We start from the raw sequence: 19,809 nt of genomic DNA on the forward strand, positions 1-19,809 counted from the left end.
ATGGTTATGTGGCAGGTCAGTCATCTCAGCTCCAGGACATCTCTGCAGGATTTCCTCAGGGTAGTGTCCTAGGCCCAAACATCTTCAGCTGCTTCAACAATGACCTTCCCTCCATCATATGGTCGGAAGTGGGGATGTTCACCAAAGACTGTGTAATGTTCAGCACCATTCACAACTTCTCAGATACTAAAGAAGCATATGACCATATTCAGCAAGGCCTGGACAATATCCAAGCTTGGGCTACCAGAGGCAGGGAACATTGGTCCCACACAAGTGCGAGACTATGACCATTACCAATAAGAGAATCTATCTAAATCTCTTTGACATTCAATGGTGTTACCATTCTGAATCCTCCACTATCAATATTCTGGGGGCTGCCATTGACCAGAAACTCAACTGGACTAGCTGAATAAATACTATGGCTACAATAGCAGATAAGAGGCTCGGAATCCTGCGGTGAGTAACTCACCTCCTGACTCCCCAAAGTCTGTCCACCATCTAGAAGGTACAAGTCAGGAGTGTGATGGAATACTCCCCACTTGCCTGGATGAGTGCAATTTCAACAACATTCAACAAGCTTGACACCATTAGTGATACTAGTGATAGTGGGTCATGCCGTTTTGTGGCTAGTTGATGTTCATGTATCCTGGTGGCTAGCTTTCTGCCTGTTTGTCCAATGTAGTGTTTGCCACCAGGATACATGAACATCAACTAGCCACAAAACGACATGACCCACTATCACTCGTATCCTTACATACAGATGAGGAAGGACACCACTTTGATTGGGACAACACATCCATCCTAGGACAAGCCAAACAGAGACACGCACGAGAATTCCTAGAAGCATGGCATTTCAATCGGAACTCCATCAACAAACACATTGATTTGGAGCCCATCTCCCATCCTCTGAGAAAAAGAACAGGAAATGACATCACCACAGGACATGACATCACCAACCCAAGGAAACCTAAACACATAAATAGAAAGTGGGACATAACACCAGCGCTTCACTGGAGGCTCACTGATGATGTTGCCTAGAATGGTGACGAAATGTCTGAAAATGAACCTTCCAGCTCAGCGAACAAACTTACATCCAGAACCTCAACCTGAGCTACAAATCTTCTCAAAACTCGCTACCGTTAGTGTTTACTGTGGAGCAGGATAAGGAAGATAGGGAATGTGGGGAAATAACTAGCAATATATTACTGAGGAGGAGGTGTTGGATGTCTTAAAATGCATAAAGCTGGATAAATCTCCAGGACTTAATCAGGCATACCCTAGAGCTCTGTGGGAAGCTAGGGAAGTGATTGCTGGGCCCTTTGCTGAGATATTTGTAACAGCGATAGCCCTAGGTGAAGTGCTAGAAGATTGGAGGTTGGCTAACATGATGCCACTATTTAAGAAAGGTGGTAAGGAAAAGCCAGGGAACTATGGACCAGTGACCCTGACATCGATGCTGGGCAAATTGTTGGAGGGACAGGATTTACATGTATTTGGAAAGGCAAGGACTGATTAGGGATAGGCAACATGGCTTTGTGCATGGGAAGTCATGTTTCACTAACTTGATTGAGGTTTCTGAAGAAGTAACAAAGAGGCCGAGCAGAAGACGTGATCTATATGGACTTCAGTAAGGTGCTGAGCAAGGTTCCTCATGGTAGTCTGATTAGCAAGGTTAGTTCGCACAGAATACAGGGAGAACTAGCCATTTGGATACAGAACTGGCTCGAAGGTAGAAAACAGATGGTGGCGGTGGTGAAGGTTGCTTTTCAGACTGGAGGCCTGTGACCAGTGGTGTGCACAAGGATCAGTGCTGGGTCCACTGCTTCTTGTCATTTATATAAATGATTTGGATGTGAATGTACAAGATATGGTTAGTAGGTTTGCAGATGACACCAAAATTGGAGGTGTAGTGGTCTGCGAAGAAGGTTAACTCAGAGTACAATGGGATCTTGATCAGATGGGCCAACAGATGGAGAAGTGGCCACCGGACCCTAAACGTTAACTCTGTTTTCTCCTCCGTGGCTGATGGAATTTAATTTAGGAAAATGTGAGGTGCTGCATTTTAGAAAGGCAAATCAGGGCAGGAATTATCCACTTAACAGTAAGATCCTGGGGCATGTAGCTGAACAAAAAAAACCTTGGAGTGTAGGTTCATTGTTCCTTGAAAGTGAAGTTGCAGGTAGACAGGATAGTGAAGAAGGCATTTGATATGCTTACCTTTTTTGGACGGTACATTGAGTATAGACATTGGGAGATCATGTTATGGCTGTTCAGGACATTGTTTAGGCTACTTTGGGAATACTGTGTGCAATTCCAGTTCCTCTGCTGTAGGAAGGATGTTGTGAAACTTGACAAGGTTCAGAAAAGATTTACAAGGATATTGCCAGGGTTGGAGGGTTTGAGCTACAGGGAGAGGCTGAATAGGCTGGGGATATTTTCCCTGGAGTGTTGGAGACTGAGGGGTAATCTTATAGAAATTTATAAAATCATGAGGGACATAGATAGGGTGAATAGACAAGGTCTTTTCCCCAGGGTGGGGGAATCCAAAACTAGAGAGTCTAGGTTAAGGTGAGAAGAGAAAGATTTAAAAGGTACCGAAGGGAGAACTTTTTTATGCAGAGGCTGGTGCGTGTATGGAATGAGCTGCCAGAGGAAGTGGTGGAGGCTGGTACAGTTATAACATCTGGGCAGGTATATGAATATGAATGGTTTAGAGGGATATAGGCCAAATGCTGTCAAACAGGACTAGATTTATTGAGGATATCTGGTTGGCCTGGACAAATTGGACCAAAGGGTCTGTTTCTATGCTGAATATCTCTGTGACCAGCCAGGATAATGCAGGCAACTTGGCCAGCACTGCATCTACTAACATCCACTCCCTCCACCACCAATGCTCAGAAACAACAGTGTGTACTATCTGCAGGATGCACTGCAGAACTTCATCAAAGACTCTCAGACAGCACCTTCCAAACCCACAAGCACGTCCATGTAGAAGGACCAGGGCAGCAGATACATGGGAATATCACCCCCTGCAAGTTCCCTTCCAAGCCACTCACCATCCTGACTTGGAAATATATTGCCATTCCTTCAGTATCACTGGGTCACAATCCTGGGATTCCCTCCCTAATGGCATTGTGGGTCTACCTACCACACATGGACTGCAGCAGTTCAAGAAGGCAGTTCAGCACCACCCTCTCAAGGGCAATAATACAGGGGCCCAGCCAGCAACACCCACATCCCATGAATGAGTGAAAAAAAAATCCCTGTATTGAGTGGTGAAGCCTGAGAATTAGAGGCCTTTCAAAAAAGAACAACTGGTAAATAGTCAGCAGGCAAACAAGGACCCAGAACCTATCTTTAGCCTTTTCATATAATCTAATGTACATTTCCACAACTTTCCATCACATTACAAGAAAAGACTCCCCGAGTGATGTTTTACTTAACACTGGGAATGCAACATACTTTCTGTTGTTTAAGCACCGATTACCACCTGTTGTATTTACTATTTTACAGGGACTTGCAGGATCTGATGGGCTCCCAGGAGAGAAAGGAGAGTTGGTGAGTTAAAATCTAACATGAGGTCAGAATTTCTTTTTGATGTAGCAGACCTTGTTACTCATGGATACTGATCACAGCTGATAGAACATGCCAATCCCTGTTGTACACTAACAATAAACACTGCCAGTTCTTTCAGTCACACAGTATGCGTATGGACTCACCTGCCTGCCCAGCCTGATTATCATCTGATATTTCGCTATAATAGGATGAGATACTGCTATGAATATAAGACCATCAAATGTGGAAGCAGGAGGCCATTCAGCCCATCATTCTGCTCCACCATTCAATAAGATCGTGGCTGATTTGATCATCTTCAACTCCACTTTTCCCCATAACCCTTGAGTCCGTTACTCATTAAAAATCTAACTCAAACCTGAATATACTCAATGACCCAGCCTCAACAGACCACTTTGGTAAAGAATTTTACAGATTCACTCCCCTCTGTGCGTAGAAATTTCTCCTCATCTCTGTATGAAATGGATGACTCCCTACTCTGAGATGATGCCCCCCTGCTCCTCACCTCTCCCATAGGACAAACTTTCCATATCCACCCTGTCAATATATTGGCTGGTCATTGCTTTATATTAGTGAGTTATTTGCAATAAGTAGCTCTTGATTGTAAAATGTTTGTAATATGTTGATTGTATTATGATAATAAGATGCAAATCGTTTATGGTAATGAACTACTAGTTGCAATATGATAATGATATATTGCCAGGAACAAGACCACCCCATTTACATGGCCTTCACTGATATGACCAAGGCTTTTGACTCAGTCTGGAAGTGCTGTGGAAAATCCTGTCAAAGGCTATCGGTCCAGTGAAATTCATCAACATCCTCTATCTCCTCCACAACAAGATGTCCGTGATGGTCTTTACTGATAGTAATGTAACAGAATCCTTTGAGGCCATGAAGGGGTCAGCCAGGGATGTGTCATCACCCCCACCCTTTCCTCCATCATCTAAAAACAGAAGGAACTGCAGATAGTGGAAATCAGAAACAGAAACAGAAATTGCTGGAAAAGCTCAACAGGACTGGCAGCATCAGTTGAAAGAAATCAGTATTAACGTTTCAGGTTCAGAGACCCTTCATCAAAATTGGAAAATTCAGTTCTGAAGAAGGGCAGTTGGACCCAAAGTGTTAACTTTGCTTCTCTCTTCACAGATGCTGGCAGACCTGCTGAGCTTTTCCAGCAATTTCTGTTTTTGTACCATTCTTCATCTTGCCAAGAACCAGCTTCAAAGTGGTGTGGACATTGTCTACAGGATGGACAGAAAACTTGTCAACTTCAACTGTTGGAATCCAAGAGGAACCTGACATTGACCTCGCTTTTGGAACTTCAGTATGTGGATGACAATGCTATCTCTGCTCTCAGAAGAGAATCTTCAAGCCTCCCTTAACATCATTATGGGCACTTAATGAAGAATTTGTTTCAGCTTCAACCTCAAGAAGATTCTAATCCTTTACCACCCGGTCTCAGATCAAGTTCCAGTCCATTCCTTGATTAAGAGCAACAGAGAAATCCTCCCAAACGTGAATATAAGGCTGTTATCCTTCTGAGGACTTGGTTAGATCAGTTGACTGGATGGCTGGCTTGTGATGCAGAATAAAACCAACAGAGTCAGTTCAAACCCTGTGCCAGCTGATGCCATCACAAAGGATTCTCCTTCTTAACCTCTCCCCTCACCTGAGGCATGGTGTCCCTCAGGTTAAACCACCGCGAGCCATTTCTCTCCAATGAGAGAGTATCCATGTGATCTGGTAGGACTATGGCTACTTCACATAATTCCAAGTCTTCTACATGGCTCCAAAACTTGGATTACATATTGATATCACCTCAAGACCCTTAAGAATTACCATCAGCGTTGTTTGAGACATCAGCTGGGAGGACAAGCAAGCAAACAGCAGTAAGATTGAAGCAGCTAACAGCACCAGCATCAAGGTCATGATTATCCGAAACCAACTTCTCCAGGCTGGCCATGTACTTGGGATGTGTTCCAACTGCCAAAGCAAATCATCTTTCCCCAGCTCAAGGAAGGCACTCACATGAGAGAAGGCCACAGGAAGCATCGCAAAGACTCCCTAAAGGCTTCCCTCAAGAAACGCAACATTGATGTTGTTCTACATTAATGGTCTGGACAAAGGAACTGAGGGCATTGTGCTATATTTGCAGATCACACAAAGATAGATGGAGGGGCAAGTAGTGTTGAAGAGGCAGTGAGGCTGCAGAAGGATTTGGACAGTAGGAAAAGAAGGGGAAGATGGAATAGAATGTGGGAAAGTATGAGGTTATGCATTTTGTTCGGAAGAAGAGAGGCATTGACTGTTTTCTCACTGAGGAAAGGTTTGGGAAATCTGAAACACAAAGGGAATTGTGAGTCCTACTTTAGGATTCTCTTAAAGTTAGCTTGTGGGTTCAGGTGGCAGTTAGAAAGGCAAATACAATGTTAGCATTCATTTAAAGAGAGGGCAGCACGGTGGCTCAGTGGTTAGCACTGCAGCCTCACAGCGCCAGGGACCTGGGTTCGATTCCAGCCTCGGGAAACTGTCTGTGTGGAGTTTGCACATTCTCCCCGTGTCTGCGTGGGTTTCCTCCGGGTGCTCCGGTTTCCTCCCACAGTCCAAAGATGTGCAGGTTAGGTGGATTGGCCATGCTAAATTGTCTGTAGTGTTCAGGGATGTGTGGGTTATAGGGGATGGGTCTGGGTGGGATGCTTCAAGGGGCAGTGTGGACTTGTTGGACCAAAGGGCCTGTTTCCACACTGTAGGGAATCTAATCTAATCGAAAGAATACTAGAGCAGACATGTACTGTTGAGGCTGTGTAAAGCTCTGGTCAGACCGCATTTGGAATATTGCGAGCAGTTTTGGGCTGAGGAAGGATGTGCTGGCCTTGGAGGGGGTCCAGTGGAGGTTTTCAAGAATAACCCCAGGGTTGAAGGGCATGTCATATGAGGAGCAATTGAGGATTCTGGGTCTGTACTTGATGGAGTTTAGAAGGATGACAGAAAGATGTGATTGAAACTAACAGAATACTGAGAGGCCTGGATAGAGTGGACATGAAGAAGATGTTTCTAGTCATGGGAGAGACTAGGACCCAAGGGGGACAGCCTCAGAGTGAAAGGGCGACCCTTTGGATGTGAGATGAGGAGGAATGGTCTGGTGTGTGTGTGTGTGTCTTTGTGTGTGTGTGTGTGTGTGTGTGTGTGTGTGTGTGTGTGTGTGTGTGTGTGTGTGTGTGAGAAAGATGTGGAGGTGCTGGTGTTAGACTGGGGCGGACAAGGTCAGAAATCACACAACACCAGGTTATAGCCCAACAGGTTTGTTTGAAATCATAAGTTTTGGATCCTCGTGCCTTCTTCAGGTGTTAGTGAGAAAGGTGGTAATAGATACAGAACTTATAAATAAAAGATCAAAGGGTCACACCACTGATGAGGATGTATTAAACAAACCTAAGAAGCTGTTAAATCTTTAATCAGGTAGAAGGTTTTAATTCATTAACATGATTATATAAATGCCAAAATTATTTTCAAGTCACTGCTCTGAGAGAACTGAAGGTTTTTTTATAAGTGTAAAGAAGCGGTGATATTTTAGGTCAGGCAATGCATGTTAGGTGTGAGGCCTTGTTTAGAATCCGTTTTTTTTTGGTTTGGAGTCAGGCTGGCTTTATTTCTAAAGTAGGAATTTATAAAATGCGACATTGACTGGCTGTCTATAAATTGTGTACTTTTTGAACAAAATTGAAAGTACCTGCAAACACAAATTCACCCCGTGTGTGTGGTGTGCGTGGGGTGTGAGTGCATGTGCATTGTGTACATGTGTGGTGTCTGTGTGTGTGTGTTTTTTGTGTGTGTGTGTTTTGCGTGTGTGTGTGTGTTTTGCGTGTGTGTGTGTGTTTTGCGTGTGTGTGTGTGTTTTGCATGTGTGTGTGTGTGTGTTTTGCATGTGTGTGTGTGTTTTGTGTGTGTGTGTGTTTTGCGTGTGTGTGTGTGTTTTGCGTGTGTGTGTGTTTTGCATGTGTGTGTTGTGTGCATGGGGTATGTACGTGTGTTGTGTGTGTGGGGTGCGTATGTGTATTGTGTGCTTGTGTCTGTGTCTGTGTCTCTGTGTGAGTCTCCGCATGTGTGCATGGAATTCTCCCTTGTCCAAGATGGAACATGAGGTCTTTTTGAGAACTTGCTTCGCATTGATGTGAAGTATTGGGGAAATGGTTGTCTGCATATTCAGCTGGGTGTGGAATCACCTTCAGCTACAGACTGAAGAAGGGTCTAGGCCCAAAACATAGGTCTTCCTGCTCCTCTGATGCTGCTTGGCCTGCTGTGTTCATCCAGCTCTACACCTCGTTATCTCAGATTCTCCAGCATCTGCAGTTCCTGCTATCTCTGGCCACTATTACCGATTGCCATCAGGAGACCAAGCCTGCACAGATGAAAGCCTACTCCCAATTGAATCTTTAACCACTTTTGTTTTGCTCCCTTTTAGGGTCAGCCAGGACCACAGGGGCAGAAGGGAGAGGTAAGTGTCATCAGAGAAATGCCATCAATTGGGACCTTTGTGAATCATAGGTTTAAAGTCAAGTTCCTCACACACATCACAAATGATTCTGACACTGTCTCTGGAAGAAATGAAGATAAAAAAGTGTGGGGCTAGATGAACACAGCAGGCCAAGCAGCATCTTAGGAGCACAAAAGCTGATCTAGAAGGGTCTAGGCCCAAAACTTCAGCTTTCCTGCTCCTAAGATTCTGCTTGGCCTGCTGCGTTCATCCAGCTCCACACTTTGTTATCTTGGATTCTCCAGCATCTGCAGTTCCCATGATCTCCAGAAGAAATGGTGCTTTTTTGAAAGAAAGCCCACCTCTAGCCAGTTGGGTGAGCTGCTCACTCAGTTACAGGCCCATCTGACACTTACTGGGCTGAGCATGGTAGCAATGGGAATGGTAAGTTGCCCCTATTCTGCCCAAGGTCAGAAGTCATGAGACATCAAGTTATAGTCCAACAGGTTTATTTTAAATCACAAGCTTTCAGGCCATTGCTCCTTCGTCAACAACTTCTGACTTTGAGCACCCAGCCCAACAGCAGCACCTCCACACCATGGTTACCATTCTCCCCGTATTTACAACAGGCAGGTCTGTCAGTCTGCTGCAAGTTGTCAAATTCACGTCAGCAAACGGCCTCACACCACACCCAATGAAAAGGCAGAAAACGACAGAGAATGCAAGAGAAACTCAACAGATCTGGCAGCAGTGTGGACAGAGAAATTAAGCTAATTTTGAACAAGTCTGATGTGGCTCTTCTTCAATAAAAAGGCCTTTGGAAGGGAGAAAAAGAGAAAAGAGCAGAAAAGAATAAATCCACTACTTTGCATTCATTAAATTTGTCAGTTTGCAGCTGACAGCTATTTCATACCAATTCAGTTTTTGACCTCTAACTGGATCTTGTGCAAAACTAGCCAAACTATTAATTCATTTTATTTTTGTCTACCTGATGTTTGCAGCCAGGAGCTCGTGGTGAGGTGGGACGTAAAGGGAATCCTGGTCCAGCTGGGGTTCCTGGCTCAGATGGTGTTCCTGGTCCTCCTGGGCTAATTGGTGTAGCCGGAGAGCGTGGTATTCCTGGGACTACTGGAAAAGCAGGTCCTCCTGTGAGTAAAGTCTTGAGAAATCCTCTAGAACAGGGCAAGGGCAGTTTTAGCTGTAACTTTCACTTTGAACTTGATGTAGGGAATAATGAATCTGAGACACTTCATACAGCAGCCTTCCCAGTAAATTTCAATCCCACGCATACCTGAGATGTGGCAACTTCGCGAGCACAGCTCCTTTACGCAAGGAAAATTCATACAGTTCTGAAGGAGGCCATTCAGCCCATCCTGACATGAAGGAGCTGTGCAATTAGATGCATTTCCCTTTCTCTTTATTCACACCTCTGCCAATTTCTCCTTTTCACTTTTCACGTTTTTGTTTCCAAATTCTACTTCCTGTGCTCAAACAGTTTGAATTCTGTGCTTTCCTTCAAGTCTGGTCTCTTGTCTATTCTCATTTTTATGCCACTCGCAACTGGATGCTGAGTGTCCTGCTGCTTTCATCCCAAGATTCTCTGGCTCTCCCACCACTCGATCTTGAGTGACTTTTCAATTCTGCTGCTACTTTTCTAATATCCCAGCTTATGGCTCTGTACCAGTTATTTGTTTTGCTAACTCTCCTGTGAGGAGCCTTGGGATATTTTAAAACATTAGAAACTTTATATAAGTACAAATTGTTCCCTTTTTCCAGTATTTATCCAGGTCACTTTTAAAGTTAAGTATTAAGTCTAGTTGTAGCACACTCTCAGGCAGTGCAATTCATAATACAACAAAATGCTATTTAAAATCTTACCTGGTCTGGCCTACATGTGACTCCATACCCACAGCAATGTCATTGACTCTGAACAGACCTCTGTGCAATTAGGGATGAGCAATAAATGCTGCCTAGCCAAAAATACCCTCATCCTGTTAATGAATAAAATAAAAATCACCATCCGCTACTCCCCCACAACACCAGCCCATCTGGTAGTTAATTTGCCAGTAATCTTACTGCAACAAAATCAGGAACAGCGTAAACAATGATGTGCTCTCAGCCTATTAATTCTAAATTCATCATCTCATCATCCTCTTGTGACAGATACTTCTGTCCCAGAAAATTTTGAAGCTGCATCCCAGCCGAATTCAGGTGGTCTCTTAAAATAGAGATGATTTTGCTTCCCTGCAGTGTGGGGATAGGCCCTTCAGCCCAATAAGTCCACACCGCCCCTTGAAACATCCCACCCAGACCCATCCCCCTATAACCAACACACCCCTGAACACTACAGGCAATTTAGCATGGCCAATCCACCTGGCCTGCACTTCTTTGGACTGTGGGAGGAAGCTGGAGCACCCGGAGGAATCCCACGCAGACACGGGGAGAATGTGCAAACTCCGCACAGACAGCCACCCGAGGCTGGAATCAAACCCAGGTCCCTGGCGCTGTGAGGCTGCAGTGCTAACCACCGAGCCACCGTGGTTATCTTCAAGCTAGCCTTAACAATCTCTTTCCAAAATAAGTTGTAAGTATTCCCTTTCATGCTTCTTCATTTGTATTAATCTGACAACACGTTTTCTTGGGAAAGCAGCATCCCAATGGCTTGATTTAAACCCTGCAACATACAGAATACATTAATTAAATGCCAGACTGTTAATGTGGATGCCTGTACTGTAAAATTACTTTCTACATGACAGGTTAGTTAGCTCATTTGGCTGCCTTGTGAAGCAGAGTGACACCAACAGTGAGGGTTCAATTCCTGCACTGGCTGAGGTTACCATGAAGGACTATCCCTCTCAACCTTTCCCCTCACCTTAGGCATGGTGACCCTCAGGTTAAACCACCATCAACTGCCCCTCTCTAATGAGAAAGAGCTCAATAGTCTGGTAAGACTATGATGCCTTTACCTTTGTTTACTGGAAGTTTATATCACCTCGCACTTTCTAAGTTGGCAGTGTGTATGGCTCCCCATTCCTCCTTAGTTCTCTGTCCCAGATTCATGTTCATCAAATTACATGCTTTTCTCTCACTCATCCACAGGGAAAACATGCAAGTGAGCAACGAATCCGGGAACTCTGTCACAGCCTGATCAATGGTGAGTTTGTGTTAAAGAAACATCAAAACATGGAAAACAGGAGAAGCAGTTGGCCAATAAAATAAAACAAAGAACTGTGGAGGCTGGAAATCTGAAACAAAATTAGAAACTGCTCGAGCAACTCAGCAGGTCTCACACCAACTGTGAAGGTAGAATCAGAATTAACGTTTTAATTCCAATTACTCTTCTCCAGGAGTTGGTCGTTTGGCTCAATTAATTAATTAACCTTGCACAAAGAATATTCATCATTCTGCACTCAGTTATGATGCATTGGTTAGCTTCACTGAAATCTGAGCCATTCCCAGACTTTAAAATATTTATAAATTCACATTTAGTGGGGTAACACATTTCTTTAGAAGAGAGAGAATGATCTTTACCTAGAGACTGGTTAGAATGTGGAACTCATGACAACGTGGAATGGTTGAAGCCAATAGCGGGATAAATACATGTGGGAAAATGGAATGCAAGTTATACAGTGAGATATGATAAGTTGGGAGGACATTTGAAAAGGGAATAAATGGTATCACAAAACAAATGAATGTCCTGTAAATTACATTGTCATTTCTAATACATAAAGTTGTTAGTATCTTTAAATTTAAGCTTATTAATCAGCTTAATCCTCAGATGGTTAATTGCATTGGAACACATTATATTACAATGGGGTTGAAATTGATCTTTGACTGATTGATCTCATTCTTAATATGGCTGTCACTTTTTCACAGTATCAAGACACAGGAAGTTGAAACTGGAATACACCATAGGGCTCAAGTCTTCTCCACTGTTTAATAAGATCATGCTTCCATTTCCACTTCAACTCAACTTTGCTGCCAACCCGCAAACAACTTGATTCTTTTAAGAGTTCAATAAATTCAGTGACTTTTGCATCACAGATAGACGGGGTGATTAAGAAGGCATTTAGCATGCTTGCTTTCATTGCTCAGACCTTCGAGTACAGTAGTTGATACGTCTTATTGAGGTTGTCTAGGACATCGGTGAGGCCTCTTCTGGGTTACTGTGTCCTGTTCGCCCTGGTGAGGGTTCAGAAAAGTTTTTTCAGGATGTTGCTGGGAATGGAGAGTTTGAGTTATAAGGAGAGACTGGATGGGCTGGGACTTTTTTCACTGGAGTGTAGGAGGTTGGAGGGGTGACCTTATAGAGGTTTGTAAAATCACAACGTATACAGATAAGCTGAATAGCTGGGCCTTTCCCCTAGTGGGGATTACAAGAGTAGGGGGCATGTTTCTAGCGTGAGAGGAAACAGTTTTTTAAAAAGCTATGAGGGGCAGCTCTTTTTTATGCAGAGTGTGGTTCATGTGTGGAATGAACCTCCAGAGGAAGTGGTGGATGTGGGTACAGAGACAATGTTGAAAAGACATTTGAATAAGTACATGAATAGGAAAGGTTTGGAGAGATATCAGCCAAGTGCAAACAGGTTGGGACTAATTTAGTTTGGGATTATGGTCGACATGGACTGGTTGGACTGAATGGTCTGTTTCCATGCTGTATGACTCTATGACTCTGTTGATCTCAGTCTTGTGTAGTCATGTGTCTGGGGTGGAGAATTCCAAAGATTCTCAACTGTCTGAATGAAAAATCAAATTCTTTTCATCTTAGTTTGAAATTGCCCTCCTTTTATCTTCAGATTATGCACCTAGTTCTAAGATCTCCAGCCAGGAAACAACATCTCAGATATCCTGTCAAATGGTCTCAGAATCTATAGGACTTCAATGATTTCCCCAGTGAAACTCCAGCAAATCTGGACTGATTCTACTCGGTAGAATCTCCTCACAGCACAACCTTCTTGCCCTAAGAATCGATCCCCAGTGAACCTTTTCTGTGTCTTGTTTAAGGCAGGTACACCTTCCTCAAGGAGACAGAATCTAAACCTGGCAGTCTGGGAATATCCTTCCCAAAGCACTATGCAATTACTGCAAGAATTTCTCCAGTTCTCTCACAGTAAAGGCCAATGTAACATTTACCATTCTAATAGCTTGTTGTACCTGCATGCAAATCTCCTGTGTTCCTTGTACTAAAACATCCAAATCCCTGTAAACGCCAATGTTAAATACTTTCTCCCAAGTTAAAATATATTCTGTTTTTCAATTCTTTCTATCAAAGTGAATACCCTCACATTTAATTACATTATAGTCCATCTGCCACCTTCTTACCTGCCCACTTCACCTATTTATAACTCTGCATTTTCTGTGTCTTCCTCAAAGCCTATTGACCCAAGTGATTTTGAATAGTCAGAAAATGTGGATCCAGCACTCTCTATCGCTCCGTCCAAATCGGTAACGTAGATTGCAACTAGCCGGATCCCCAGCACAATCTTTGTGGTATCCCACTATTAACAGTCTGAAAATGACACATTTATTTCTACTCTCTGATTTCTGTCTATTCACTCTTTATTCATATAAATTTGTTGGTCTTGCACAAGTCTTAATTTTATGTAATAAAATTTTCTGTGGCTCCTTAACAAATGCTGTGTAAAGATCCAAATATACCACGTCTATAGTTTCCCCTTGATCTACCCTGATGGTTACAGCATTGACAGATCCTCATCAGATCATCATTTTTGTGATGACTCTTTCAAAGGGTTACCCAATTAGCACAACTCTGATTTGTCAACCAAATCTAATTTCCTTTCCATAAGACCATGTTCTTAGAAATTATACTGCACAGAAGGAGGCCATTTGGTCTATCATGCCTGTGCTAGCTCTATGGAAGAATTATCCAATTAGTCCTACTCTCTGCTTTTTAACCAGTTTGCTTTGACAGTCATGATTGTCACAAAGAAACCTAAAAGGAGCTCAGAAGAAATCCCTTCATCCAAAGGATGGTGAGAATATGCATTTTGTTCCCACACGTGGTTGAAGGAAATAGCACAGTTACATCAAAACAGAATCTAGACAAGAGTTTAAGGGAGAATGGAATAGAGGGTCACAGTGATACATTTAGGTCAGAAATGATGGGAGGTTGCTTGAGTAAAGCATGAAGGCTAGCCTGGACTGGTTGGGATGAATGGGCAGTTTCTTTGCTACATATCCTGCCTGATCTTACGAACCTCCTTTAGTTCTTCCTAGATTGTAACAACTCACTGCATAAAACGTTTTCTCCTCATGTCACCTCTCATTAACTTATTAAAAATACCTTACATCTGTATACTATGGTTACCAACCTACCTCTCACTAGAAATAGCTGCCCTTATTTGATCTATCAGAGTATTGTTATAAGTCTATTTTGTGAATCTTCATTAAGCCCCTTCTGAAAGCTTATATGTACAACATCAACCTCACTATCTTCATCAATGTTCTGTTATTCTATTAAAGGAGATTTTAATTCATCATACAGCCGTAGAAGATTACAGCACTGTGAGAGGCCCTTTGGCCCATTGTACACATACCGATCATCAAATGCCTGTATACTATAATCCCATTTCTCATCACTTGCCCCATTGCCTTGTATGCTATGGTATTAGAAATATTCATCTCAATACTTCTTAAAAGTTGTAATGGATCCCACTTCTACCACCCTTTCAGGCAGTGAGTTTCAGACATCTGCCTGAATAAAAGAATTTACACTTAAATCCCCTCTAAATCTCCTGCCCCTTACTTGAAGCCCATGTCACTTTGTAAGTAACTCCACTACTAAGGGGAAAAGTTTATTCCCATTGACCCTATCTATACCTTTCATAACTTTGTAGACCTCAGCCAGGTCCCTACCTCAATGTTCTCTGCTCCAAGGAAAACAACCCTAGTCTGTGTAGTTTCTCTTCATAGCTGAAACACTCCAACCCAGGGAACATCCTGGTGAATCTCCTTTGTACGCCCTTCAGTGCAAACGTATCCTTCGTATAATGTGGTGACCAGAACTGCACACAGCTGTGGGTCTAACTAATGCCCTATACAGCTCCATCATAACTTCCCTAACCCTAACCCTCTCACAGCTCTTGTACCCAATCCTTCAACTAATTAAGGCAAGGTATCCCAGATGCCTTCTTATCCACTTGATTTGTTGCTTTCGAGGATCTATTCATATACTTACTGAGGTCTTGCCTATTCTCATACTAACCAGGTTATAATAAACCATCCATCATGTACTCCCTTGCCTTGTTATTCCTCCTGAGGTGCAACATTTGACACCTTTATTAAAAGCAACTTTATTAAAAGGTTAAACTATAAATGTCATTGTTCTGGGATAATATGAACTGCAGGTGCTGGAGAATCCGAGATAACAAGCTGTGGAGCTGGATGTACACAGCAGGCCAAGCAGCATCTTAGGAGCAGGAAAGGTGACATTTTGGGCCTAGACCCTTCACCGGAAATGTTATTGTTCTGCCCATTTAACCAGCCTATCTATATTGTCGTATTACCTGAAGCTTTCCTCCTCACAGTCTACCACACCATCAGCTTTTGTGTCATCTGCAATCTTACTGATCAAACCTCCTATATTTGTGTGTAACTCATTAATGTACCACAACCAGTAAGGGGCTCAGCACTGAACCCCATTATTCGCCACTGGACACAAGCTTGCACTCACAACAGGTGAGGTGATGGCCTAGTGGTATTATCACTGGACTGTTAATCCAGAGATCCTGGTAATGTTCTGGAGACTTAGGTTTGATGGTGGTATTTGAATTCAATCAAATATCTGGAGTTGAGAACCTAATGATGACCATGAACCCATTGTCGATTGTCAGGAAAAAACCCATCTAGCTCAGTAATGTTCTTTAGGGAAGGAAACGGCCATTCTCACTTGGTCTGGCCTAAATGTGACTCCAGACCCACAGTTATGTGTCTGACTTTTAATTGCTTTCTAGGAAATTAGGGATGGGCAATAAATGTCTGGTCAGTGATGCCCTCATCCCATGAATGAATAAAAAATACAAGAAACATCAAACAACACCTTCTACTTCCAGCCTCTTAGACAATTTTTGATCCAATTTATCAAACTAGCTTTGTTCCCATGGGCTCTTACCTTCTTGAACAGTTTCCCATGTAACACCTTATCAAAAACCTTACTGCCGTTTATGCAGATTGCATTAACTGCACTACCCCTATCTACTCACCTAGTCACCTCCTCAAAAAACTCAATCACGTTTGTTGGACATGATCTCCCCCTAACAAAGCCATGCTGAATATTTTTGACTAATCATTGCCTCTCTGAGTGAAAATAAATTCTGTCCATCAGAATAGAGAATTTCTTTGTTTCTCTCCTACTGATGTGAGACTCACAAGCCTCTCTACCCCTGGTTTATCTCTACTACTCTCCTTGAGTAAAGGTACCAGTTTAGCTATCTATTATCCCACACCTTTCTTGTGTCTGAAGAAGATTTGAAACCGTATTATGATTTTTTGGCACACTGTTACAATTTCCTTCATAACATGCCGAATACATTCTAGCATTTCCCCACTAACTAACTTACTTTCTTGAACAGTGGCATTACATTTGCAACTTTTCGGTCCAATAGACCATTGTAGAAGTAAGAAAATCACAACTTCCACCAGCTCTGGTGTTATAGTGAGGGCTGAAGGTGAAATACGGAGCATATTCCATCCATAAACTCCTGTTTGCTCATGTACAATGGCAAGTCCTTTTCATCACACAGCATTGTGCAATTACACTTACGTGCCAGTGGTGACATTAGAATGCCACCCTTGGTAGGAGTATGGAATCTGTGTGGCATGTCAACAACTTACAATGGGAAATGCTGAGGCAATCAGCTGTGGCTGAAATCATGACAGTTTGAAGTAAAGTATGTGGAGAATGTTTACTCGTATTCCATGCACATTAATATTGTGCATAGGAGAAAGGACACCATTAAAATATGAATCTATTATTTCACATATCTAATTTGTTTCAGGACACGATATTGATGCATTTTGGAAGGTCGAATTTGAAAGCTGAGTACAGGATTAAGGATAGGATTCTTGGCAGCGTGGAGGAACAGAGGGATCTTGGGTGCAGATACATAGATCCCTTAAAATGGCCACCCAAGTGGACAGGGTTGTTAAGAAAGCATATGGTGTTTTGGCTTTCATTAACAGGGGGATTGAGTTTAAGAGTCGTGAGATCTTGTTGCAGCTCTATAAAACTTTGGTTAGACCGCACTTGGAATACTGCGTCCAGTTCTGGGCGCCCTATTATAGGAAAGATGTGGATGCTTTGGAGAGGGTTCAGAGGAGGTTTACCAGGATGCTGCCTGGACTGGAGGGCTTATCTTATGAAGAGCGGTTGACTGAGCCCGGTCTCTTTTCATTGGAGAAAAGGAGGAGGAGAGGGGACCTAATTGAGGTATACAAGATAATGAGAGGCATAGATAGAGTCGATAGCCAGAGACTATTTCCCAGGGCAGAAATGGCTAGCACGAGGGGTCATAGTTTTAAGCTGGTTGGTGGAAAGTATAGAGGGGATGTCAGAGGCAGGTTCTTTACGCAGAGAGTTGTGAGAGCATGGAATGCGTTGCCAGCAGCAGTTGTGGAAGCAAGGTCATTGGGGTCATTTAAGAGACTGCTGGACATGTATATGGTCACAGAAATGTGAGGGTGCATACATGAGGATCAATGGTCGGCACAACATTGTGGGCTGAAGGGCCTGTTCTGTGCTGTACTGTTCTATGTTCTATGTTCTATGTTCTATTTAAAAAAGTGAAGAAAATATTCCTTAACATCTCCCTTGATGTTTCTGTCTTGAAAATGAATGTATGCATTATCATCTATATCAGTGCATAGATAAATTTCAAAATTTATGCCTCTTGAAGGATTTTTGAAACTATTCTTCAGCACTTAGAATTTCAAAACTAAGTCAATCAGAAACCTAAGGTATAGAGTTTGGTTCCAAAATTGAACTAAAAATGCTCTTTTTGCCAAATTTATCCGACAAAAATGTTGAATTTAATTTTACCACTAAAATTATATTCCTGTTGCACAGCTTCATTTAACCTTGAGGTAATGAACTAACACATCCCTGGTTGCTCCTGCTTCCAAGTGAAAAGGTTATGCTTGTCCGACCTGTCTTCACGCTTGAAAGCCTGAGGCCAGCCAAGACCCAAAAACTATGTTCACCTCTTGGACAACACTTCTCCCACAGGATTTATGATTTATATACAATCTCTCAGTGTTATTGAAATTGCTATCCTCCTCTGAAATGTTCCTCTATTGTAAGGTGAATTATGATGTATGCGTTGTAGATGCAACACCATGAGGCCAATGATTGGTTTATCATCTCCTCATATAATATATTATTTGCCAGGACTTCAAAACTGGGCTCCCTTGCCTTTCTCAATTTTTATTCTTCCTACATTCTATAAAGTCTAATCTTAATACCCTTGAATCTATTTGCCTCTCCTACTCTTTCTCATGTTGGGGTGTTCAGCCTTGATCTTTAACCTAGTGATTCCATTTTAATCAAAACACCAGATGGGAATGGAGTCAGGAACATAATGAAGTAGGACATCTCCTAGGTAGCCCTCACACTGCAGCTCTAAAGAAGCTGTTAGAGAAACCAGCTTTTTGCTAAACTGAAGCACCATCTTCTCTCACGGGTAAATGTAAAAGGTGTTATGGTGTTTTTGAAGAAAAGCAGGGAAGTCCTCCGGGTGCCATCGCCAATATTTAACTTTCAATAAGCACCACCAGGAACAAATTAATCAGGGCTATTCATCTCATGCTGTTCTCTGTGAAGTGGGTGTTATGAATTGGGGAAGAAAAAATAGCAGAACTGTAACTTGACTGCATGGGCTGTGGAGCATTGAGGACATTCTGAGTCTCTGAAAGGTGCTGTAATAATGCACATTCTTCTGGTTTGCTTTGTAACAGAGGTGAAATGTTCGAATACTGAAAGATACCAAAAATGTACCTATACCTGAAATCATACATAACAAGAACCTAGCTTAAAACTCTGACCAGAATGAAAAGTTAATTGCAAGTTGAATTTTCTTCACTTTTATTTCTCCTTCTAGATCAGATTGCATTGTTAGCTAATAATCTGAGAAGGCCAATGGCCCCTGGAATGATAGGAAGGCGTGGCCCCCCTGGTCCTCCGGGTCCACCAGGGCCGAAGGGCAATGTTGGCCATCCAGGCAGACAAGGTCCAACAGGATTGACTGGACCATCTGGTGATCTTGGTGACACAGGACCACGAGGTAAGGCTGATTTCAGAGGGTTTAACTTGACACAGGATTTGACCCATCACCAGCTGGACTACACCTTCACCGGTACAACTTAAAACAGTAAAAACATGAAATGGCCAATGGGCTTTGCTTTTTGGACGTGGATGTTCGCTGGCAAGGCCAGTGTTTCTAATCCCTTGCCATATCATAGGAGTTGGTGTCAACCTTCTTTTTGAACTAATGCGGTCTTTGTAGGAGTGATGCTCCCAAACAACATTGGGTAAGGAATTCTCGATGTAAATTTCTGGGATTTGAATGACCAGTGGTATAGCGTATGGCTTAAAAAGGGACCTGGTGGCGATTGTGATTCCATGGCATTGCTCTTGTAAGACAATGAGAAACAGGAGCAGGGGTAGACCATTCGGCCCTCTCAGTCCTGCTATGCTATTCAATATGATCATGACTGATCTTCAGCTTCAATCCACTTTCTTACCC

The 19,809-nt window shown here is 42.7% G+C and overlaps 1 protein-coding gene across 1 annotated transcript in view; it reads left to right on the forward strand.

Moving 5' to 3' along the window:
- col9a3 (collagen, type IX, alpha 3) overlaps window positions 1-19,809 on the forward strand; it is a 187,264-nt gene that overhangs the window by 161,719 nt on the left and 5,736 nt on the right. Inside the window, exons 26-30 of the mRNA XM_059652715.1 lie at window positions 3,514-3,558; window positions 8,039-8,071; window positions 9,052-9,198; window positions 11,150-11,204; window positions 19,165-19,347. Of these exons, the coding sequence (XP_059508698.1) occupies window positions 3,514-3,558; window positions 8,039-8,071; window positions 9,052-9,198; window positions 11,150-11,204; window positions 19,165-19,347 (463 nt within the window). The remainder of the gene's footprint in view (window positions 1-3,513; window positions 3,559-8,038; window positions 8,072-9,051; window positions 9,199-11,149; window positions 11,205-19,164; window positions 19,348-19,809) is intronic.

The sequence above is a fragment of the Stegostoma tigrinum genome, chromosome 19 (assembly GCF_030684315.1).
Source record: "Stegostoma tigrinum isolate sSteTig4 chromosome 19, sSteTig4.hap1, whole genome shotgun sequence".
In the NCBI taxonomy this organism is placed as follows: domain Eukaryota; kingdom Metazoa; phylum Chordata; class Chondrichthyes; order Orectolobiformes; family Stegostomatidae; genus Stegostoma; species Stegostoma tigrinum.